The sequence below is a fragment of the Diadema antillarum genome, unplaced genomic scaffold (genome assembly GCF_040938485.1).
Source record: "Diadema antillarum isolate AM-2024a unplaced genomic scaffold, OU_Dant_1.0 scf00000111, whole genome shotgun sequence".
Classification (NCBI taxonomy): Eukaryota; Metazoa; Echinodermata; class Echinoidea; order Diadematoida; family Diadematidae; genus Diadema; species Diadema antillarum.
Window position 1 is genome coordinate 1,981,806 of NW_027271000.1, and position 21,286 is coordinate 2,003,091.

The 21,286-nt window shown below is 37.0% G+C and overlaps 1 protein-coding gene across 1 annotated transcript in view; it reads left to right on the top strand.

Annotated features, from left to right (window-relative positions):
* Positions 1-259: 259 nt before the first annotated feature.
* Positions 260-21,286, top strand: part of LOC139719508 (transcription factor IIIB 90 kDa subunit-like) — a 52,776-nt gene continuing 31,749 nt past the window's right edge. The window contains exons 1-6 of the mRNA XM_071630926.1: positions 260-342; positions 5,550-5,806; positions 6,666-6,743; positions 7,523-7,696; positions 9,392-9,423; positions 11,297-11,369. Of these exons, the coding sequence (XP_071487027.1) occupies positions 5,620-5,806; positions 6,666-6,743; positions 7,523-7,696; positions 9,392-9,423; positions 11,297-11,369 (544 nt within the window). The 5' untranslated portion in view covers positions 260-342; positions 5,550-5,619. The remainder of the gene's footprint in view (positions 343-5,549; positions 5,807-6,665; positions 6,744-7,522; positions 7,697-9,391; positions 9,424-11,296; positions 11,370-21,286) is intronic.

Sequence of the window (21,286 nt, forward strand, 5' to 3'; positions counted from 1 at the left end):
AAGTGAAATGTATTTTTGTGAAAAGTGAGATGAAGTTTAATGTAAAAGTGAAATGTATTTTTGTGAAAAGTGAAATGAATTTTAATTTAAAAGTGAAATGTATTATTGTGAAAAGTGAAATGTATTTTTATAAAAAGTAAAATCAATGTTTGTGAGAGAAATGTATTTGTTAAAAGTGAAATGAATATTGGCTGGAGTGAAATGAATTTTGTATTGTTTCCTTAATGGCGTTCCATAAAGCACCGCAAACAAGATAGGCCTACAGTTTGTGTGTATTCCAAAGATGACCGTTTCAAATCACTAGCCTTTGACGGTGTATATTCTATTGACCCTCTTCATTAGGTATGTATTACCTTGATCTTGGAGTTTATGCAACGTAAAAATAGCCTCGGAATGTACAGGGCACCTCTCTTTTCAGTATTTCACGTAAACTTACAATATTTTTAGGCGATGTGCCAGTTGGTATTGGTGTTTAGTCCCATTCGTTCATATTTGTGCAGTAGGCCTATGGCTATGTAAACAGTATTGGTAGCTAAATCGAAATGCTCTCTGACGCTTGACGAAAGGCAACAAGTGTAGAATATACATGTACATTTGTTACATAATATTACTAGTTCTCAATATGTCGGGATACACTTGGAATACAGTGCACACTTGAAATACAGTGCACATTCAGAGGAAAATGCAAGCTACATTGTATATTAGTCGTGCAAAAATATCCACTTTTACAGTATGACCTGCCACAACAAAAGTAATTGACCTGCCACAACAAAAGGTTCAGAAAGTCGCTGCTGATGGCTGAGGCGAGAAAATTGAGTTTGAAGTTGAAATCAGATCATAAAAATTGGTCAAAACCATTGAATTTCTGTTGTTGGCATGATGTTGTAGTGTAATGTTTCATTTATCATCTGCTGAATTTTCGCAGCTAAATGATGAAAGGAAAGGCAAGAAATTAGCATTTTTCTGGGCCATGATTTTCTGACTTTCAACGGAACAGAAACATGTTCAAAGATTTAGATTTAGGGCCTCAGCAGATAGACTTTGCTCTTAGCAACGAGGGAGTGATCCTATTGGTCAGTGGGTGGCATCCTGGTTACTGATTGGTCGTGCGTAGACTGCTGGCACTAAGCTTGAATGAATATTGCGGAGGTTGCTATAAGTGGACCTATTGTCAGGAGGTGAAACTGTCTTACCTCACCTTGATCACGATTGGGTTGGAAAGAGAACTTTGAAGGCGGTTCTCTTGAAATGCTGATTTCTTAGACCACTCAACATGGTCTCATAACATCATCAATATCTCAGCAACCAAGTACCGGTACTTTTATGAGTCGTGTTATACTGTAAAAGTGGATATTTTTGTGCGACTAATTTTTCGTGCTCAGCTGGGCAAGAAGTGTTTTGCGTATTTTTAATTTTTAATCAAGACATCACCTCCTGGAACATACGTCAAACTAAAATATTTGTGTGCTTTTATTTTCACGCTACTTTCTGGTTGCGTGAAATATGCAAAAATTTCAACACCGCGAAAATTTCCACTTTTACAGTATATTAAATTTAAGTGAAATAGTAAGGGAATAATGTCATGCCATTTTCAGAAAAATGACTTCCCTCGACTTTCGGATCCTTTTGTTGTAACGGGTCACATAAGTTTGTATGTACATGCAAGTTAATTAAAAAAATAAAAAATTAGTAGTGCGTCTGCCTCTTACCCAAGCGACCCGTGTTTGAATCCAAGTCTGGACTGAGCAATGCTGTGCGTAATCATACCATTTCCTCTAGCAAGAGGCAAAACACTCTGTCCCTACAAGTAGGATAGGACATAAAATGGAGGTCCTGTGTGTGAGAGAGTCACAACTCATGCACGTAAAAGATCCCGCTTCATTCATTCATCGCAAAGAGCAGGGTGTTCAACCCAGTGAAGCGGTTCTGCCTCACATCCAACTGGACCCCATGGAAGACCAGCTTAGCATAGCTGAATATGGGCTATCCAGCCATCTTCGCAGATGGAAAATGAACAAACAAACAAACAAAGTTAGTAGTCCATGCCCTACAATGTTTGAGATGGGATTAGGGTTGGATTTGGGGGTTTATCAATAGTAAAAGTGATTCCAAGTTCTATGGTTGGGATAGGGTTAAGGTTAAGATGTTGCCTAAAACAAAAATTTTTATATTCTGATTAGACCTTCAATTTGCTATTTATTGTATCTTCATTGAGAATATTGGAATGTGTTTTGAAAAAGTCAGTTTGAGTAATGTAGCGCTGCATTGCTCATGGTGTATGCTAAGTAAACAAAACATGTAAGAACAGATAAATGAGAAAGGAAGATGCAATATTTACTTAATAACAACTCACATTCATGTAAAACTTCAGTGTATTTTATCAAGATTATTTTTCTTTTGTTGACAAAATGAAGTACTATGTTTCAAAGGTTTTCAAAGAATGATCCATGCACATGTGTTTTGCCATTGTCATGGAATGGGATTTTTTCCCCCTGAAATTATGATCATCATTATTGTGTAGAATATATAACCTGATAACTTCATAAACTTTTCATTAAAAGCATAGTAACTGCAACACAGTATCAACTTAAAAAAATGCATTATTAATTCATTTTTTTTTTTTTTTTATATCAAGTACTTACATATTCTCGATATAAAGTCTGTTGAGGCTGAAAATAAAGCAGTTTTGTGGTTGGTTGTACACCACTGTGATTTATTGACATTGCACTCATAATCACAGATGATTTATAAATACTGGCACATTGAATGTAGTTGTAGTTTCTGTTCAATAAGTTCATATAAGGCACTTAGATCATAGAAAGATCTACCATTATGTCTTATGCAAATGCTACATGGTGTCACCACTCTCCTCTAGTTATTCACTAAGTGAACTCCTAAACTGTTTATCTCACAACATCCACATTTGTGGAGCTGTTTATACAGAGTTTGGAATTGGTGACCAGTAAAGATTACTGAAATATGTGACTTTGAAATTCACTCATATCAATCTCCACCAGCGTTAACTTGTGGCAAATAATGTAGGCACTACCTGTGTTGCTGAAGGTGACAAAGAGAGCCATTACTGCTTTGACGCAATCACATGTCATGTTTCCATTGAAGGCAATATAATAGTGTACGTATATCCACGGGTCACGGGAATTGTTGCTCCTTGAAATGATAATGCCTCTAGCAAAACGCAGACATAACTAGAAGCATTCAAAGAGTGCAGACCTCTGCCAAGCAGCACATTTCCCCCAATATACACTTATGCTGAAAATAGCCCTGTTGCCCAATTGTAAAGAGGCCTTTCTAGTGTCTCTGCGTTAGCTTTCTGCTGCACCTCAAGTGTGCTCAGTCTGCATATGCGCACCTCAAATATGCACAGAATAACTTTTCTGGCATTGTTATGATTCAGGTCATAGATGGTAGAAGACAGAGTGTTGAGGTTAATCATATTGTGTCCAAGGAGTTTGAGATACTGTGGGGTGTACTCCAAGGCTCCTGCTCGAGTCCCCTTCTTTTTACTTTGAATGGGAATACATGTAGGCTGTTCACCGAATTCAACATGTGTCATACCTCCATGTACTCGGATGATACCATGAAATACACAACCGTCTATCCTCTTCACCTATTGTAGCAGATAAGAATCATTCTATGGCCATTATAGAGCAGTGTATTCTTCATCTTCACAATGAGTGTTATCCAACAATCTATCACTTCAAGATAAGAAAACTGAATTTCTGATATGTTGTAGTCCAGAGCAAGTTTCAAAATTGTGTACCAAAAACATCAAAGTGATTAATGCTCACTTTTTTATACCCCCGCCAAACAAAGTTTGAAGGGGGTATATAGGAATCAGCGGACGGTCGGGCGGTCGGGCGGTCGGGCGGTCGGTCGGGCGGTCGGTCGGGCGGTCGGGCGGTCGGGCGGTCGGTCCGTTGCAAATCTTGCGTCGCGAACTACTTCCTCAGTTTTCAACCGATTCCCATAAAACTTGGCACAGATGTGTGCCTTGGGTTGTAGATGTGCAAGACGTATTTTTTGACAGTACCCAAAAGTACGTTGCCATGGTAACGGCATATTATGGGCAAAAATGGGTACAAATCTTGCGTCGCGAACTCCTCCCACAGTTTTTGATCAATTTTTATGAAATTAGGTACAGATGTTCGTCTGAATATGTTAATGTGCAAGACACATATTTCCGCAGTGGCAAAAAGTGCGTTGCCATGGTAACGGCATGTTATTGGTAAAATATAGGGCAAAATGCTTCATGGCAAAACTGCTTCATCAGTGTTCTTCCAATTCTCATGGAATTCGTATTGAATGTTTGTCTTAGGATATAGGTCACCATGACACATTTCTTGACAGTGACAAAAAGTATGTTGCCATGGTAACAGCTCACATATTATGAGCCAAAATGATGGAAAATTTTGTGTTGCAAACTACTTCCTCAGTTTTTGCCCAATTTCCATGAAACTTGGTACAGATGTGTGCCTTTGGTTGTAGATGTGCAAGACGCATTTTTTGACAGTACCCGAAAGTACGTTGCCATGGTAACGGCATATTAATGGCAGAAGATCAAGGAAAGATCTTGCGGATTTAACTACTTCCTCAGTTTTTTGACCAAAGCTTATGAAATGTGGCACACACCTTGATCTTGGTGGGAAGATGTGGAAGACATATTTTTCGGACGTGTCGGAAGCTGCGTTGCCATGGTAACGGCATATAAATGGCAGAAGATCAAGGAAAGATCTTGCGGATTGAACTACTTCCTCTGTATTCGACTGAAGCTCATGAAATGTGGCACACACATTGGTCTTGGTGGGAAGATGTGCAAGACATATTTTTTGGACGTGTCGGAAGCTGCGTTGCCATGGTAACGGCATATTAATGGTGGAAGGTCAAGGAAAGATCTTGTGGATTGAACTACTTCCTCAGTTTTTGACAAAAGCTTATGAAATGTGGCACACACAATAGTCTTGGTGGGAAGATGTGCAAGATATATTTTTCGGACGTGTCGGAAGCTGCGTTGCCATGGTAACGGCATTTAAATGGCAGAAGATCAAGGAAAGATCATTCCTTGGGTAAGACTGTCGTCACGGGGCGGGGGTATTAATCACCTTAAGTGATATTTCTAGTTTTCTGTTGATTCTGCAAGGAGCGCGGAATTACTTTGTCTCACACCTAAATTTTGACAGACATAGTTATCTCTTATGTAGGTAAGAATTAATTTGGCTATTTACGTAACATTACACATACATTCCTCCACTGAGGTCTCAGGAACTTAGAAAAGAAATATTGTGCAAGAAAATTCCTGGCTCTCATACTGTAAGAATATCTGTAATCTATCTGAAAAGTATTTTCAGATATATATAATCTGCATGAAGTTTCATGCAGATTTTGATTGTCTCTAAAATTTTAATACCATCTTTTAGGGGCATATACATTGTACGTGGAGATGACCATGCCAATCAGATGTAAAGGTGTTCAGAATCCTAAATCTCTTGTAAAATGTGTGTGTGTGTGTGTTTTGTTTTTTTTAAATCCAGATCTCGTCACTCCAGGGAGAGTGACTCCTCAGATGTGGACAGCTGATATCACTGTGTGAAGAAGAGGAGGATGTCCAAGGCTAGCGTCTGTAGTAATTGTGGAGGGAGTGACATAGACACAGATCAGGCCAGGGGCAACGCGGTCTGCGTAACATGTGGAGCGGTCATCGAGGACAACTTCATCGTCTCTGAAGTCAGCTTTGCAGAGAATACTCTTGGAGGGTCATCCGTGATAGGCCAGTTTGTGTCTTCTGAAGGTACCCATTTACACATATTTTTCCTTTAACAGTAATTTAAAGTAAGGTTGTTTAAAGCACATCAAATGGTCACCATCGTGTAGGCTTTATGAATTTATTTGTCACTCCACAGTTGATCTCTTACTGGTAATAATGATTATGTGGGGTGATGTGACCCTGAAGCAATTTATATCACAGATCCATCACAATTTATGCTGTGCAATCAATTGCTTAAGGAAATTGCTGCATAAATGGTACTGAAATATCAGTGGCATAGTGCTAATTAACTCTCAGTATGAATGTTTGTTTAATATACAGTTTGCTTTGGCAGTGTTCCTCTCTGTGGGATGTTGTCTTGTGTGTTCCTTTGTATTTCTCATTTCATACATTTCAGAACTTTTAAAGTACATGGTGACTTTGGTATTTTTGACAGATTTGCTGAAAATTCAATATGAGACAATGAATCCTTATGTCATGTTCTATTGTCATCATGCAAATGCATTGAGAAATAGAAAGAATCGTGACTAAAAAATTGGAAGAAATATTCATGCAGTCTGTGTATTTCAGACTTCTCCCATGCTTTAAATGGAAGTTTGCAATGTATCACCCATAGCCGTATAGACACTAAACAGAAGATTCTTGTTGTAGAACAATTTCTTGTTCTGTTCAGTGCATTCAGTTTATCAATACTTTTGAATCCTTGACTTCCTGAGCACATATTACACAAACAGAAATTCCTGTTATCATTGCAGTCAAATTTATTCAGTAATCAAGAACCCTGCTGTGCATCTAAAAGTACATTATCAACAACAACAACAACAACAAACACAAAGTTTTCATGTACTAAACACTTGATTTTGTCATTATTGTGACTTTGCAGGTGACAAGGCTAATACTCTGGGCAACAACTTCCGGCATGGCTTTGGAAAGGAATCACGAACAGTCACATTGCAAGCAGGTATGACAGATTTTTTTTTGTTCTAAAGTTCATATTTATCTCTCATATAAGATGCCTTATTTTGGCAAATATATACAGTATGTCGACAGTGTGACATGGAAAGCTTATGATATTGCTGGAATCATTGTCAACATACATTCTCTTTCTCCAAATGTCATTATAGAAGAGAGAAAGAAAGAAAGAAAAAATGAAATGGCAGTTTAGCATAGTCTCTCATGAGGCCATACCCTCAGGTTTCATGTTTACTAAAACTACATTCAGAAATACAAACTTACACGTACATTTAAATTGTATTACTAGCTGTGGTATTGATCAAATTGTTTGCACAAGTTCAATGCAGAATCTTAATCCCTAAAATTGATGAGTTCAATGGTTGTTCAAATTATTCAGGAGAGAACCGCAATCAACTCTGCATTATTATGACCCACTTCTGAACTTTGAGGATTTTTGAGGAATTCATCTCAATCAGCAGTTGAAGTTACTAATACTCTTATTGAGATTGGGGAAAGAAGGCATGAGCAAAGTAAACACATAAGTGGTCATTTGTTATTGCTATGTTTATTTTGAGAACAGGGTGGTGTAGCAAAAAGTCCTGTGGACTCCTTAACAAGACTCAGCTAGTTCAACCTATCCTTAGCGGGTCCATCCGTAGGCAGGGTGTTTTCCTGTTTTAATAGATGGGGTGAGAATGACAGCAAGCTCCACCGTGGGGGCAGTGATTAGGCTACCATGGTTAAATGGACTCTGATATCATTATCTTTCTCACGATACATTTATAGGAAAGAGGAACATTCTCCATCTTGGGGGGCAGCTGAAACTGAACCAGCAGCGCACCGACATGGCATACAACTTTTTCAAGATGGCGGTGCAGAAGAAGCTAACCCGTGGCAGGAAGACCATGCACATAGTCGCAGCATGCCTCTACCTTGTCTGCCGAGTGGAAGGCACTCCTCGTATCCTTGCCTTCGATATATCAGTCGCTAAGTTTCGTCTTAATTATTTTTCTTTCAGACATCTTTTAGTCACTGCCTCTTTGGGTACATATCATGTACAATATGAAAAAAAGTATGTGTCAAAGGTCAATGTCGGGTTCTATTTTGGGAGCAAAAGTAGTACACTTAGGAATTATATAGATTTATTTGATTGTGTAAGGTGAAGTATGATAGGGCAAGTACTTTATCAAATATGGGTCAAAAATCTGTTGCGGTCAAAAGGTCAGAGTTGAGAATCATTTTAGTTTTTTAGACTCGTCATCAAAATTTTATATATAAAATGTGGAACTAACATTACAGAGTACTTCAATAGTGCTACTTATGGGACAACTTTGTCAGCAGTTTTAGTTACAATTTAATATAAAAATTACAATTGTACGATCTTATTTCAAAATTCATGAAATACAGCTGCAGTGTTGAAGGGTTGAAGGGCATGAACAGTGTAGATATACTGTAAGCAAAGCTTACAGGCATAAACTGATGGGGAGTGTACACTGTGTTTTAGTCTCAAGCACAAAATTTGTAAGACAGGCCTGCTTTGTAGACCTATTTACTAATGTATCGTTGGAGTGTATGAACATGAGTGAATAAAAGTAGAGACCTGGGGTGGTATTCTGAAAATCTTCCTAAGTTTCTTCCCAAGTTTCTTCCTAAGTCAGAAACTTGGGAAGTGCCAGGGAAAGACAGAATTGCTATTCTTAAATTTCTTCCTAGGAACTTCTTAATGCAAATTAGGCCATCCTTATCCCCGCCCACATCTTTTTGAACTACGGCAATACGAACTGCCGTATCATAAGGAACCAACCAATGACAATCGCATATTACTATGACATAGGGTTTCGCGCATCAAAGTACATGTGCGCGCAGTGAATGACAAGCGTGCCTATCATGATGTTTGCAGCTTGCTATTCTTAACAACGTACTTAGGACAGGGGTGGAGCTTTCCTAAATATCTTCCTAGAATTTTTTCCTAAGTGCATTCTAGAATACCAACTTCTTCCTAAGTCAGAAATTTGCATACTCCTGCCCCCTTCCTAAGTTTCTTTCTAAGTTTAGGAAAAAAAACCCTTAGGAACAGACTTAGGAAGACATTTCTTCCTAGGAAGGATTTCAGAATACCAGCCCTGCTTTGTAGTCCTGATCATAATGTATTGTGAAGGTTTTATGACTTGAAAAGGTGAAATAAGAAGTCTTTCAAATTAAATTTGAAAGATCTATTATTCAGCATATTGTAGTGTTTTGTGTGAATTCATTATCTTCTCAATTTACTGTAGTTACAGTAAAAAATCACTGCAACATAGGTGTGCATCATCTCTAGGAGGAAATAGGGATTTGCATAGTGTTCTAAATTAATTCATTTGAAATGCAGTGTAAATGCAGCACAAACAGAAAAAGGTAATACAGCCAAATGTCTTTTTTCGCAGACGAAAATTACTGTTAGTTCTTTGCCACGCAGCTCACATCCCATTTTTCATTTCCTTATCATGTGGAGATGTCAACACACTTTCCAGCAGTGGTTTCGCTATGATAAATCATCTCAGAAATTGATTGGAAAAAAAAAGAGAAAATGCCGTTAATTCATAAACCATCATTAATATTCATGTGACTGTTATGTATATATGTTGATTATTTTCCTTAGACAGTAAATCAATGCAGACATGTTGCTTGATCTTAGTGACTTGTTGCAGGTAAGCTATGTTCTGACTTTTTATGATAAAAATGTTCGTAATGTCATTTGCAGAACCCCAGGGTCAATTACTTGGACAAATGTCACATTCATTTCATTGATTCTATTAAGGTACTCAGAGCCTAAAAATGTCAATACTGTATGTATGTACATGCCTAGCTTCCATTCATCAAGCAAATATTTTATCCACAAATCAATGAATGACTGCGCCATGGCACTGCTGAGAATATTTCATGACTCTGTTTTCTGCACAGAAACAAGTACATAGTACTAGTGTGTTGTATCCCATAGTTCTATCCACACTGTGCATTTTAGAGTTGTGTCATATGTACATTATTCAAAGTATTGATTCGGTGTAAAAGGTTCCAATCATTTTGTCAATTGTACTAAGCTAATTTATTTTATGAATTACCTTGCTTTGTATAATAAAGATCTAGTGATCAAGATTGCCATGCAATTTCATATGCAGTTCACACATTTGATTGAATATTGTATGGTCTAATATGAGCTTCTACTTTTTGTCATGATTTTCATACCATTTGAAGAGAACTTTATGTATTAATTGTTCCAGTTACTCTGATGAGAAAACATTGCTCATACTTATCCAAATTGACAGCTATTTGTATTTATGATTTCTACTTTCGTCATCTGAAATTATTTTGTACCTTTCTTATGATTTTCATCATTTTTTTAAAATCACATGATGTAGACTTCAATTAATGTCATGTGATTGTGTAGTGGAAAACAATCAATGGTCAGATTTGTAATCCAGTCTAAAGCAGTGGAGACAAAAGCTAAACCACATCCAGTGAAACCAAGCAGCTGAAAAAGGGACATTCAGTAGACATGAAGAGAGTGTTGAATGTGACTGTCAAGTATTCAGTATTTCAGTTTCTCAAAGTGTATGTCTGTGAGGGAGCAGCATAAAACAGTGTTGAATACCACAGCGCTGTTCTGCAACCTGCCCAACAATGCATTCCATTGATTTAGGGGATATATAAATCCCATTATGTAGAACTGCTGCCGTACTCCCTGCCAATTACATGAGATGAGTTTGACCTTTCAGTTTATCTTGGGACTTATATGAAACCCAGCTTGTTTGTGTTTCCAATTTAGACGTCATGACGCAATGTGAAGTGAATGTCATGGTTAGCTCAATCATTGGCAAATACTGGCTGGTAAAGTAGCAAGAGACTTAGCACTTTGGCTTGTAGTTTTAAAGATGAGCAATCAACTGCTTTGCTTTATCAATTAAGTGCCTAATTTTTAAAAAGGCCTAATCAATTTAGACTTAAAAATTTAGTTTGAAATGGAATTGACGTCAGGATCTGGAATTATCAAATGCTTTCAGATCTGTTCACCTGGTTGTACAGGGCTGGCTGGCTGTGTATATAAGGCATAAGATCAGCATCAAGGGCTTAGTCAGGTTTTATCATTTAAATTTTTTATTCTGTTGGAGTTAATGAATAGTGTAGATTGATTTCACATCTTCACAAAATGAGGTGAATATTTACGATAACAGGCAACTTTGTTAGTTGTTACAAAGACGCTGATTTATAAATTCCCGTTAAGAAATTAAAGTTATCCCCATATGTAGTTTCTGTACTTCTTTAGGGTTGTGTATTCAAACAATAGAATTGACATTTCCATTTACAAATTACTCATTTTTACTTCAATCCTTGTATCTTATTGACAATCATATCACATTCCTTTAAAGTTGGTATTTATGCGAAAACACAAGAAAAGTAACATTTGCAATTGGGATTTTGTGCTTTGAACTGGGCTCTTTAATTATTGTCACTGATCATTTTGCCTGGTTGAACTGGCCTTAGTAATTGTAGTCACTGATCATTTTGCCCTTATTATATTGTCAGGTGAATGTATATGTCCTGGGTAAGACCTACCTCAAGCTGTGCCAAGAACTTCTCATCAATGTTCCCGCTATTGGTAAGTTTTCATTTAATTTTTTTTCTGTAAAAGTCCTGCTTTGCAACTTTCCCATAACAAAATACACATGTGAACTTATTCAATTACCCGGTATACTATTATGTTTGTGGAATATTACAAAAAAAAAAAACACACCGTGATGTGTTGGCAACAACAACAACAACAACAACAACAACAACAACAACAACAACAACAACAACAACAACAACAACAACAACAACAACAACAACAACAAAAATGTTCAGTTGACTACTTACTCTCTTTTTCATTCAGATGATAATCTACTAAAACAAAATGAAAATGCGAATCCACTGATACGTGACATCTTTCAGGTGTGAAAGACAGGTGTGCGGGTGTTGCATAATTTGATTTAAATGACAGTGAATGATTGCAGTTATATTGCAGTAAAAGAAATGAAATATGCCACCAATAACTGCCAGCTGTTCCTATTTCTATATTTCTTGGAAAGGGAAACCTTTATATCAAACTTTCTGTTCCTATTTTTATGACAATAAATTAACAGAGAAGTGAAGTATGGGAGATTGATGAAAATTCCTAAATTCACAAATTTTACTTACATTTGTCTTTATCATGTTGAGCTACAGTGTTACCAGGAATTTTTATTGTGTTACATTTTATTTACATAATGAAATGAAAATTGATGTGTGATGCTGGCAGAATTGAATTAGAGGCGCAAGTATATTGATGGCAAGAATGCACTTGTGCAATCTGACCATACATAACATACCAATATTTTGACCATATAGCTATGAGAGGGGGCTTTAGAAAAGAAAGAGATAATGGTGGGCAGTTCTTTTTACCCCAGGTCTCGTTTGGGTGCCAGGTTTGAGTTCCTTGATTTACATGCCCTGTAAAGCACAATTCAACACGATGTTCAAGTTTGCTTTAAAGCAATTTAGTTAACCTGTTGGAAGCCGAGTCTCGAGTATACTCAGGCTGGTGTTTTTGGGAAATGCGTGTTAAGTCCTTAAGTAATGGGTTAACTCAAACAAAGAGAATGGAGATTTCATCAAAAATGGATCTGAAATGAGAAAGGGTTATAGAATTTGATATGTTTCACATATTTTTTTTTTTTTAATACTGATTTATTGGTAGCAACCACATCAGCAAGTAGATTTTGTTAGATAAGTTTAAGGATTGATGTCATGGTTTCGCATTAACCTACACTCAAATTTTAATAAAAATGTCCTTTTTGACAATGTATATCCTTGACGTAATTGTGTGTGTGTTTGTGTGTGCTGCAATAACTTTGCAATGATGACTTTCAGGGTGGTTGATAAATCATTGACCAAAAACACTACATCTGTGGTATTTTTGTGCATAAAGCAATAGGAGAGTTAGCAAGTTGATGACATCGACACCATAGCTAATTGCCCTATGTGGTTTCAAACAAGATCAGTATTCAGCAAAACTTTATGAACTTTAAAATGCCATAAGTTTCTTATGTCAGGTCCAAGTTGGAGACTCCTACCATTCTGCTTATCTGCTGTCTAATTGTCACTTAACCCGTTGAGGATGAATCCCGAGTATACTCGGGCAGGTGTCTATGGGAAATGCGTGTTGTAGCAAAATCAGTCCATCCTCAACGGGGTAACACTTACTGTGCTCTGGTCACTGATTGGCACGCACACGTTGGAGTGCTTTCTTCACCAATTGGCTTATGTCTAAAATTGAATTGTTATTGTATAGAGATTACTTAATCCCCTTAATCCCTATCTGGTCACAATGGCCTTCCTGTAGGACTGAGGCAGGCTACTACACCTGAATTGGTATGCTAACCTTACAGCTAGGTCAAATTTTGAGGGATTACTGAATGCTCTTGAAAGCTTAACACATGGAGCTGAGTGTCTTGGCACATAAAGGGTTGAAGTCATCGAATTTAATCCCAGTGTTCAATTTTACTTTGTTGTTTGCTAAGAAAATTGATAAATAGATAAATTTGATTAATGCTGATTGAGAATCATGACACATTACAGAGACTCCAACCCAAAGCACCTTCTGATCTGGAGATTCTCCTGCCTGAAACCCCTAGCAAACGGGAGATTCCAAGTTGATGTGTGCAAAGTGCGAAATTCCCAGGGTTCTAGATGCTCTCTGGTGCTATCTAAGGTTGTTTTTTTTCAACATACGATAGCAATAAGTAAGAAATCCTTTCCAACGGGAGACACAGAGCCAGGGCGGGAGAAATTAAATCATAAGCGGGAGAACGGGAGATTTTGCAAAAAATGGGTTTTCGGCGGGAGATCTCCCGTCGAAAACAGGAGAGCTGGAGTCTCTGACATTATGCTAAATGAATGTATACTTGTCGCACATTGATTTTGCTGTGTATGTTGTGAAGTGAGAGATTGCATAATTGCTATCAGTCTGTGAGTGCTTCTGAAGACCCTGCATTGCAACCATAAATGTATGATGCATGTCTAACTATAAACCCGACTAAGACCATATATTTGGTTGACAGACATGCTTGCTTCGGTTTATCAAAAATGCCTGGCAAAGTTCCAAGTTTTACATTGAAATTAGTTCATAGACCCTTCAGTAACATATTTTCCATAACTTAGATTAATATTACACTGCCATAAAAAACCAAAAACCAAAAACCAAAAAAAGAAAAAAAAATTAAAATATTTTTCAGTAAGAACCATGAAATCAAGAGTTGTCACCACTGACAACTTGTCAGTGTCTTCCAAAGCTAAGAGGCAATGTACTGGTAGTAAGGAAATCACTACTGCTGTCAATGGAGCTGAACCTCAGACCTCAAGTCTGTAGTCCTTTCCACTCAGTCCCAATGGCTTGTCACTATTTGTTTGTTATTATTATTGTTATATATTTTTTAATTGTTATTATTATCATTATTATTATCATCATCATTTTTATTATTATCATTATTATTATTATTATTATTATTATTATTATTGTTATTATTATTATTATTATTATTGTTGTTATTATTATTATTATTTTACAGGTGATTATGCATTGATTTACAAGGCTGAGAACTTATCAAAAATGTTTACCGTCAACAACCAATGTTAGCGTTTTGAAAAATATTCAATTGGATCATTATGAAATTCACAAGTATTCCAAAGGGGAAAACCTACTAATAAATATGACTGCATCAGTAAACTGGCTTATTAAAGGACAAGTTCACCCTCATAAACATTAAGATTGAGAGAATGCAGCAATATTAGTAGATCACATCAGTGAAAGTTTGAAGAAAATCTGACAATCCGTTCAAAAGTTATGAATATTTTAAGTATCTGCGCAGTCACTGCTGGATGAGAAGACTACTACAGTGTATGATGTCACATGCGTACAACTTTATAAGGAAAATAAAAAGAGAATTTCACAAAACTTTACTTTCTGAATAAAGTGCACATTTCTTCGACTTACTACTGACGTATGTTAAGGGTAATATTATTCCCCCTGCCTTCTGAAAGAGAGAAGTCGAGTGTTCTTTTGTCATGCGAGAAAAATGGAAATATGTTGAATTTTCTTTATTCTTTCTTTATATCGTTGTACTCATGTGACATCACAAGCTTACTTAGTCTTTTCATCCAGCCATGACTGAGCAGAAACTTCAAAAATTCATAACTTTTGAACGGATTGTCCGATTTTGCTCAAACTCTCACTGATGTGTTCTACTAATATTGCTGCATTCACTCAACCCACATGTCTATGAAGGTGAACTTGTCCTTTAAATATTATCAATACTGTTCTACCAGAAAATTGAATAATGGAAAACAGTAATCAGTAAACTGGCTTATTATTATCAATGCTGTTCTACCAGAAAATTGAATAATGGAAAACAGTAAAATGACAATTCGTACCCCATTTCCTCAGGGTGCACAACATGGAGATGAGAATTGCAAATGATGGGTTGTAGTCCCTTAAGGAAAAATTGTTGTATGTAAATTCAATAACTTGCATAATAGGGTTACTTTCCTTGGTTCTAATTTTTTCACCAGGAGCAGTGCTATGTATGCCGTAAGTGAAGGAGGGGGTGGGGGAAGTTGATACAAATCAGCCACTATATTCCAAAAATTTGGCTTATTTTGAATATATGGCATAATATGATAATATCATGGTTGTATGACATAGTTGCTTTATTCTAAGCCATTCTTTAAGCACTTTAACATTATTTTAAACAAAAGTGTAAGATACTTGTAGAATATGTCCATTTCCTTTTTATAATGCCAGATACTGTTTGATCCTACTTTGTTACATGTTACACTGAATGCTGTAGGGTTTGTAAAAGAGGACTATAACTAAAACCACATTGATGGTTTTGATGAGTTATTAATGATGAGTTTAAGAATGAACTTCATTGAAGAAACATGATTTCAAGGTCTTCGTAACCTCTCTCACTTTAGTACATGTTATAGAAATACAGCAATAAGATGAAATAAAATGTACCATGACGTGTTTGGCAAGGACTTAATCTGATTTTCATGTATTATGTGATTTTGTCAAATTTCAGTATTTCATGAAAATATGAAATTTTATGTAAAGTGCAGTGATATTGAAATTGCTAGCATTTTGTTTGTTTGATTATTAAAGTGAACTTGAACATGAAATTGCTTTTTACTTTAGATGTTAACTCAACCAATTCAACAAAGCTCGAACATCAAAATAATTCTGCTGTTCCCAAAGTCTGCAAATTACATACACTGTAGGAAACTACTGCATGCTATTTGAGAGCAGTGAAGCAGACGGAATGTTAACTTGTGAACATAGTGAACATTCATTGTTATGAATGAATGAAACATTCTCGGTGCTGAGAAAAGAAACGCCGATAATTATGGACGCAATTGTACTGCTGGCTATTTACTGACACGTACCTGATGAATATAGCAGTGTTGTGGTTTAGCACACAATCATGGGGAAAAATTGTACCTCTGATGTGTGAGCTTTTCAAAGCTGTATTCTAATTGCCCTTTATGTGGTACCAGGAATCTAGTAGCCATTGCGCCCTCTGTTGTCAAGAAACTAGTCACATTGCCTTTGTGAGTGTGGTTGATCTATTCATCATATAGGTTTTAATCATCATCCAGGGGCATCCCTAAGTTGCTCTTATTTGTCATGGCCACTCGTGGTATGCCCCTTCGGTCTTGATTTTTATTATTATTATCATTATTATTATTATTATTATTATTATTATTATCATTATCATCATCATTTTATTCATGTAAGTTTTGATGAATAAGTTGCAAACAGGACTCAAGTCCCTCTGTGTCTTTGGAGAGAAAACTTTTGATTGAGGACCATTTTTGTACCGTAAAACAATATCACAGCCAAATAAGCTATCTCACAATACCCTAATAAGCCAATTTAAATGGCTTGTTGACCTTCAAATGAATGTACATTGTCATAAATTTGTCCAATGTCATTCGACAAAGGCGTAATTCTGTTGCTACTGTTGCATATACTGCTGCTGGTATAAACATCCCCCCCCCCCAAAAAAAAAAAAAAAAAAAAAAAAAAAATTGGTCAAAAAAAAGGTAATTGGTGGTCACCTTCTTTCTTTGTATTCAACAATGAAGTTGTATTTGAGTACAGTAAGCATACTCTTTTGTTTATGAACCCATGACTCATGTATTTGCAAGTCTCTGGCCTGTTCTTTCATGAAGCATACACTGTTTTGTTTGTATATAGATAGATCTAGATCTGTTGACCACAGACACCACAGGGAGGGATAGGAGCATTTCCAAAAAGAGAGTGATGCAGATTTCCAAAACGTGGCGCATGATGCAAACCTCTCTGATGATAACCTCTCTGATGATAGGATCTTGCCCAGCCACTTCTACTTTCATTGCAAAAGGCACATGACTCAGAAACCACACCATCACATCACCAGACTGTGTTTCACAGGCATATATCTAATGTTATCACTTTTTACTCTCTCCAGGGATTTTTTCCCCTTTTTTTTTCTTCTTCAGACTCAATTTTGTCAAATTCTAATGAAAAATGAGATTTTTATTGGCTTGGTGAACACCCAATAGAAGATGACAAAGGGATAGCTCTGCTGTAGACGCATGTTCGCCAGTCATTGGTGCTCGCAACACAAAGGGATGTCATAAACTTTAAAGGTCCAGTTCACTATGCCACATCTGTGATAGTCATGCCCATCTTCATTTTTTAGTTTTATGTGATGCCTGCAACAAGCATGACAAGAGATGAAAATTTTGTTCCTTTTCTTTTTCCAAAGTCTCAATGAAATTACACATAAGCTTCAGTCACTCTCTCCTAAATCCTGGTTCTGTTGCATAGGTGATATAATTCCTCTTGATCCTCGTCTTGTCACGTAAATGATATGATGAGCTGGGTGTGAAAGTGCTCTCACACTCAGGTCATTCTGCCAATTGAGGAGAGTTTGCTAGCTTCATGATCATTAATCCTGGCCATTAAATTTACCATGCTGAGCACACCAGACCTTTGTCAGTGCCGATCACTGGAGAAGGGACAGCCGCAGGGGCACTGCAGTCTATACTCTTACAGACTTTTCCCCAACTGTCTGAATAAAGAGACAATATTAGTTGACAAAAGACAGCTTTGTTACAGGCGTTTATGTTCTACATTGTACGATGTAGGCTGGTTGGGAAATTAAGTGGATAGTTAATGCATATTTTCGTTTCGCGATACAGCACATAACGGGAACAAAGACTGCACTACACATGCAACTGCAGCTGTTTAGAGCAGATGGGGGAATATAGTCAAAGGGTCTGGATGAGTAGACTAGCTATATTGGTTGCACAAACAGCAATGGGGTCTCGCCCCCCCAAGCTGTAGGTATGACTCATTCTGACTCCACACACCAAACCTCCCAATTCTTTCCTTCATTCCTCCACGCTCCCCATGGAAACGAGAGGATGTAGGTTGTATAACTGCCATGCATATCGTCTCTGTGAGGGGTCAATATTTTGACAGATCTATGAATCTTGGTTTGCATGGCGTCACTTTTTGAGAGCTGGCTGCAGAGGGATGGGCTTGATTTTGAAAGGGCTCTGTATTCCAGCGAGCAGGGCTATGATTCACTTCAGGCATGTGAATTTGGATCAGGTTTCACGATGGAGAAGGGACATGATGCACAAAAGGATTTATTGCATTCAGTTTCATATCAAGTTGAAGAAGAATGCATCCACTCCAGAATCACTTTCTGATTACTCAATACATGGCTATTGTATGCCAACCCTTGGATAGATATCAAAACTACACTCTACACAACCAGTTATCAAAGATAAGATTACAACCTTGTCAGTCACAATCAGTGTCTGGTGCTACTGACTGAAATGTAGTTTGTATGGTTTCTCAATTGCATTACTGAAACACAAAGGATACCACAGTGAAGCAAGATGAAAATAAACTGCATTGTATTGTTTATCTGTAAATTAGTTCATTCTCACAATATTGTGAAAAAATATAGAAGTAACTTGAACATGTCTTCAGCAGAATGAAAAAACTAGATATATCGCTACGGCTACTGATATGCCTCCGCCATAATGCATGGTTCTCCTAATAGGTCTATAGTACAATGTCTTGACAATGTGTGATGACAGTTTCACACAATTGGCAAAATATTAAAATGACAGGTTTGACACAAATGTGCTGAATGTTCACTTTCCTAGAACTAGGTTCAATTGGATGAATGATTAAAATGTCAGAGTGCAGGTATTTGGGGAACTGATGATTTTTACTTGACTTTTGACCCTTTTATAAGTCTATGCATTGAGTAATTTTGAATGTATTGAGAAAAAGTATAATTTCAGTATCAAATGGGAAAATAGCATTATCTAAACCTGGCCTTTGACCTTTGACCTCACAGATCCAAAGAGAATCACTGTTAGGTTGAACATGCATAAATATGTAAGTTTCATGATGATACCTTGAGTTACTTTCAAGATATGGAGGAAAAAGTGCAATTTAGCATTTCCACTTGACCTTTTACCTTTTGACCTTTGACCTTTTGGCAAGAAACTTCCCCCAAAATATATATTGGGTAATACATGCCATACATCAAGTTAAAAAAACAAAACAAAAAACCTTCAGGCATATTGCATTTTAAGGAAAGTGGTGATATTTTGAGGAGCTGACCTTGACCTTTGACCCCTGACCTTTGACCCCTGACCTTTGACCCATGACCCCCAACTTCCCTAGATAATCACTGCCCATCGGTACAAGCATATATGTGACCCTGCACCTCAAAACAAACAAAAAGTCGCCAGACATGAATTTTTAGTTAAGACCATATTCTGAAAGAGCAGACTTTAAGCTTTAAAATGATGTATAACTCAAATCAAATGGACTCTTTTAACCTATCTAAATATTGGAAAGAAAACACACACTCAGGAAAAGTGTGAACTGAGAAAAGAGGCTCTGAAGTACAGTGTCTATTCAAGCGCTTAATCTTTACAAACCGTGCTGGCTGTGCGATGAATGGGACAAAAAAAACAGGAAGTAAACCACTAGAGTGACAACAATGAAGGGATTATTAGATTAAACTGAAATTAAGCATGCCTCATCAACACATTCTGTCCATAATTAACGCCAACTTTCAAAGCAGTAGCACTATCTTTTCAAAAGTTATTAGAGTTGAAAGTGAAGAGTGTGGACAAAGTTTTTCAGAAATGAAAAAGGGATTCTAAAGACACACCTAATCACACTATTCTACCAAAAATGTTCGAGACAAACTGCTAAAAAACACACTTTCCTGCCCGTTTTACATTACAAAATTTTAGCATAATGTAAAAGAAGGCCCGCTCTTTCAGAAAGTATGGAAAAGTCAAGTTCGGCTAGGTTGACCCTATTCACTTATTTTCAGTCCTCACGCAAAATCAGTGTGTGCGACTTTATGTTCGTTTTGAGGTGCACGGTCACATATACTAAGTTCCATGAAGATACCTTGAACCATTTGTAAGATATGGAGAAAAACATGAAATTTCAATTTTCTTTTTCACAAAATAACCTGTGACCTTTGACCTTTGACCCTGTGACCCTAAAATCCACACAAAGTATTATCCCCTAAGGATATACCCTCATACCAAGTTTGATGTAAAACCACCACATGGTTCTTGAGATATCGACAAAAACAAAACGGGACGGACGGACGTACGGACGGACGACCCGAAAACATAATGCCTCCGGCCACTTCGTTGCGGAGGCATAAAAAAGTTCTCCATTGGAAAACAGGAGCACGTTAACATGGCAGATACTGGGTAAGATGTTTTGAAATGCAAATGTCCATCAGTTGTAGTTCCTAGAGAGCTCTTCAGTGGTAGAAAAATATGTCACTTTTAGTATGAATAGAGTGGGTACTAATGTGTGTGCAATATGAACCACCTAATGACCAAATGAAGCGCAAGAAATAGTGAAATGAAATGATGATGGGTTTAGTTTTTTATTTAGTGTAAATGTTATCCACAGTCCAATGTAAACCTGTTAGGATGTGTGATCAATCTTTCTGAATCAGGTATAGAAGTCATGAGAAATTTATGTTGTCAGTTTCCTTTCATTAAAATGATCGACTTTAATGCAAAGGATTGATGGGGGGGGGGGCATTATGGGGTGACCATGTTGAAAATTCACAAGGAGTGGCTCTGTAATCACACACACACACACACACACACACACACACTGATTCAAGCTTGCAACAGCATATAATGCACACATGACAATACTACTACTTTGTATACTAAAATTTCAGTGGGTTAAGTCTTTCTGCGTTTATGAATTAATTCCAATGTAACAAAGTGTATTGGAACAAATGCCTGTCTTTTATACACAGATGTTTGGCTCAGTTCATAAACAACCAAAGCTGTGGTGTGGTTCTCTTAAAATCTCACTGCACTTTGAGACATAGCCCAAGGTCATGAAACAGTCTGACAAACTTCCTAGAAAGGTTT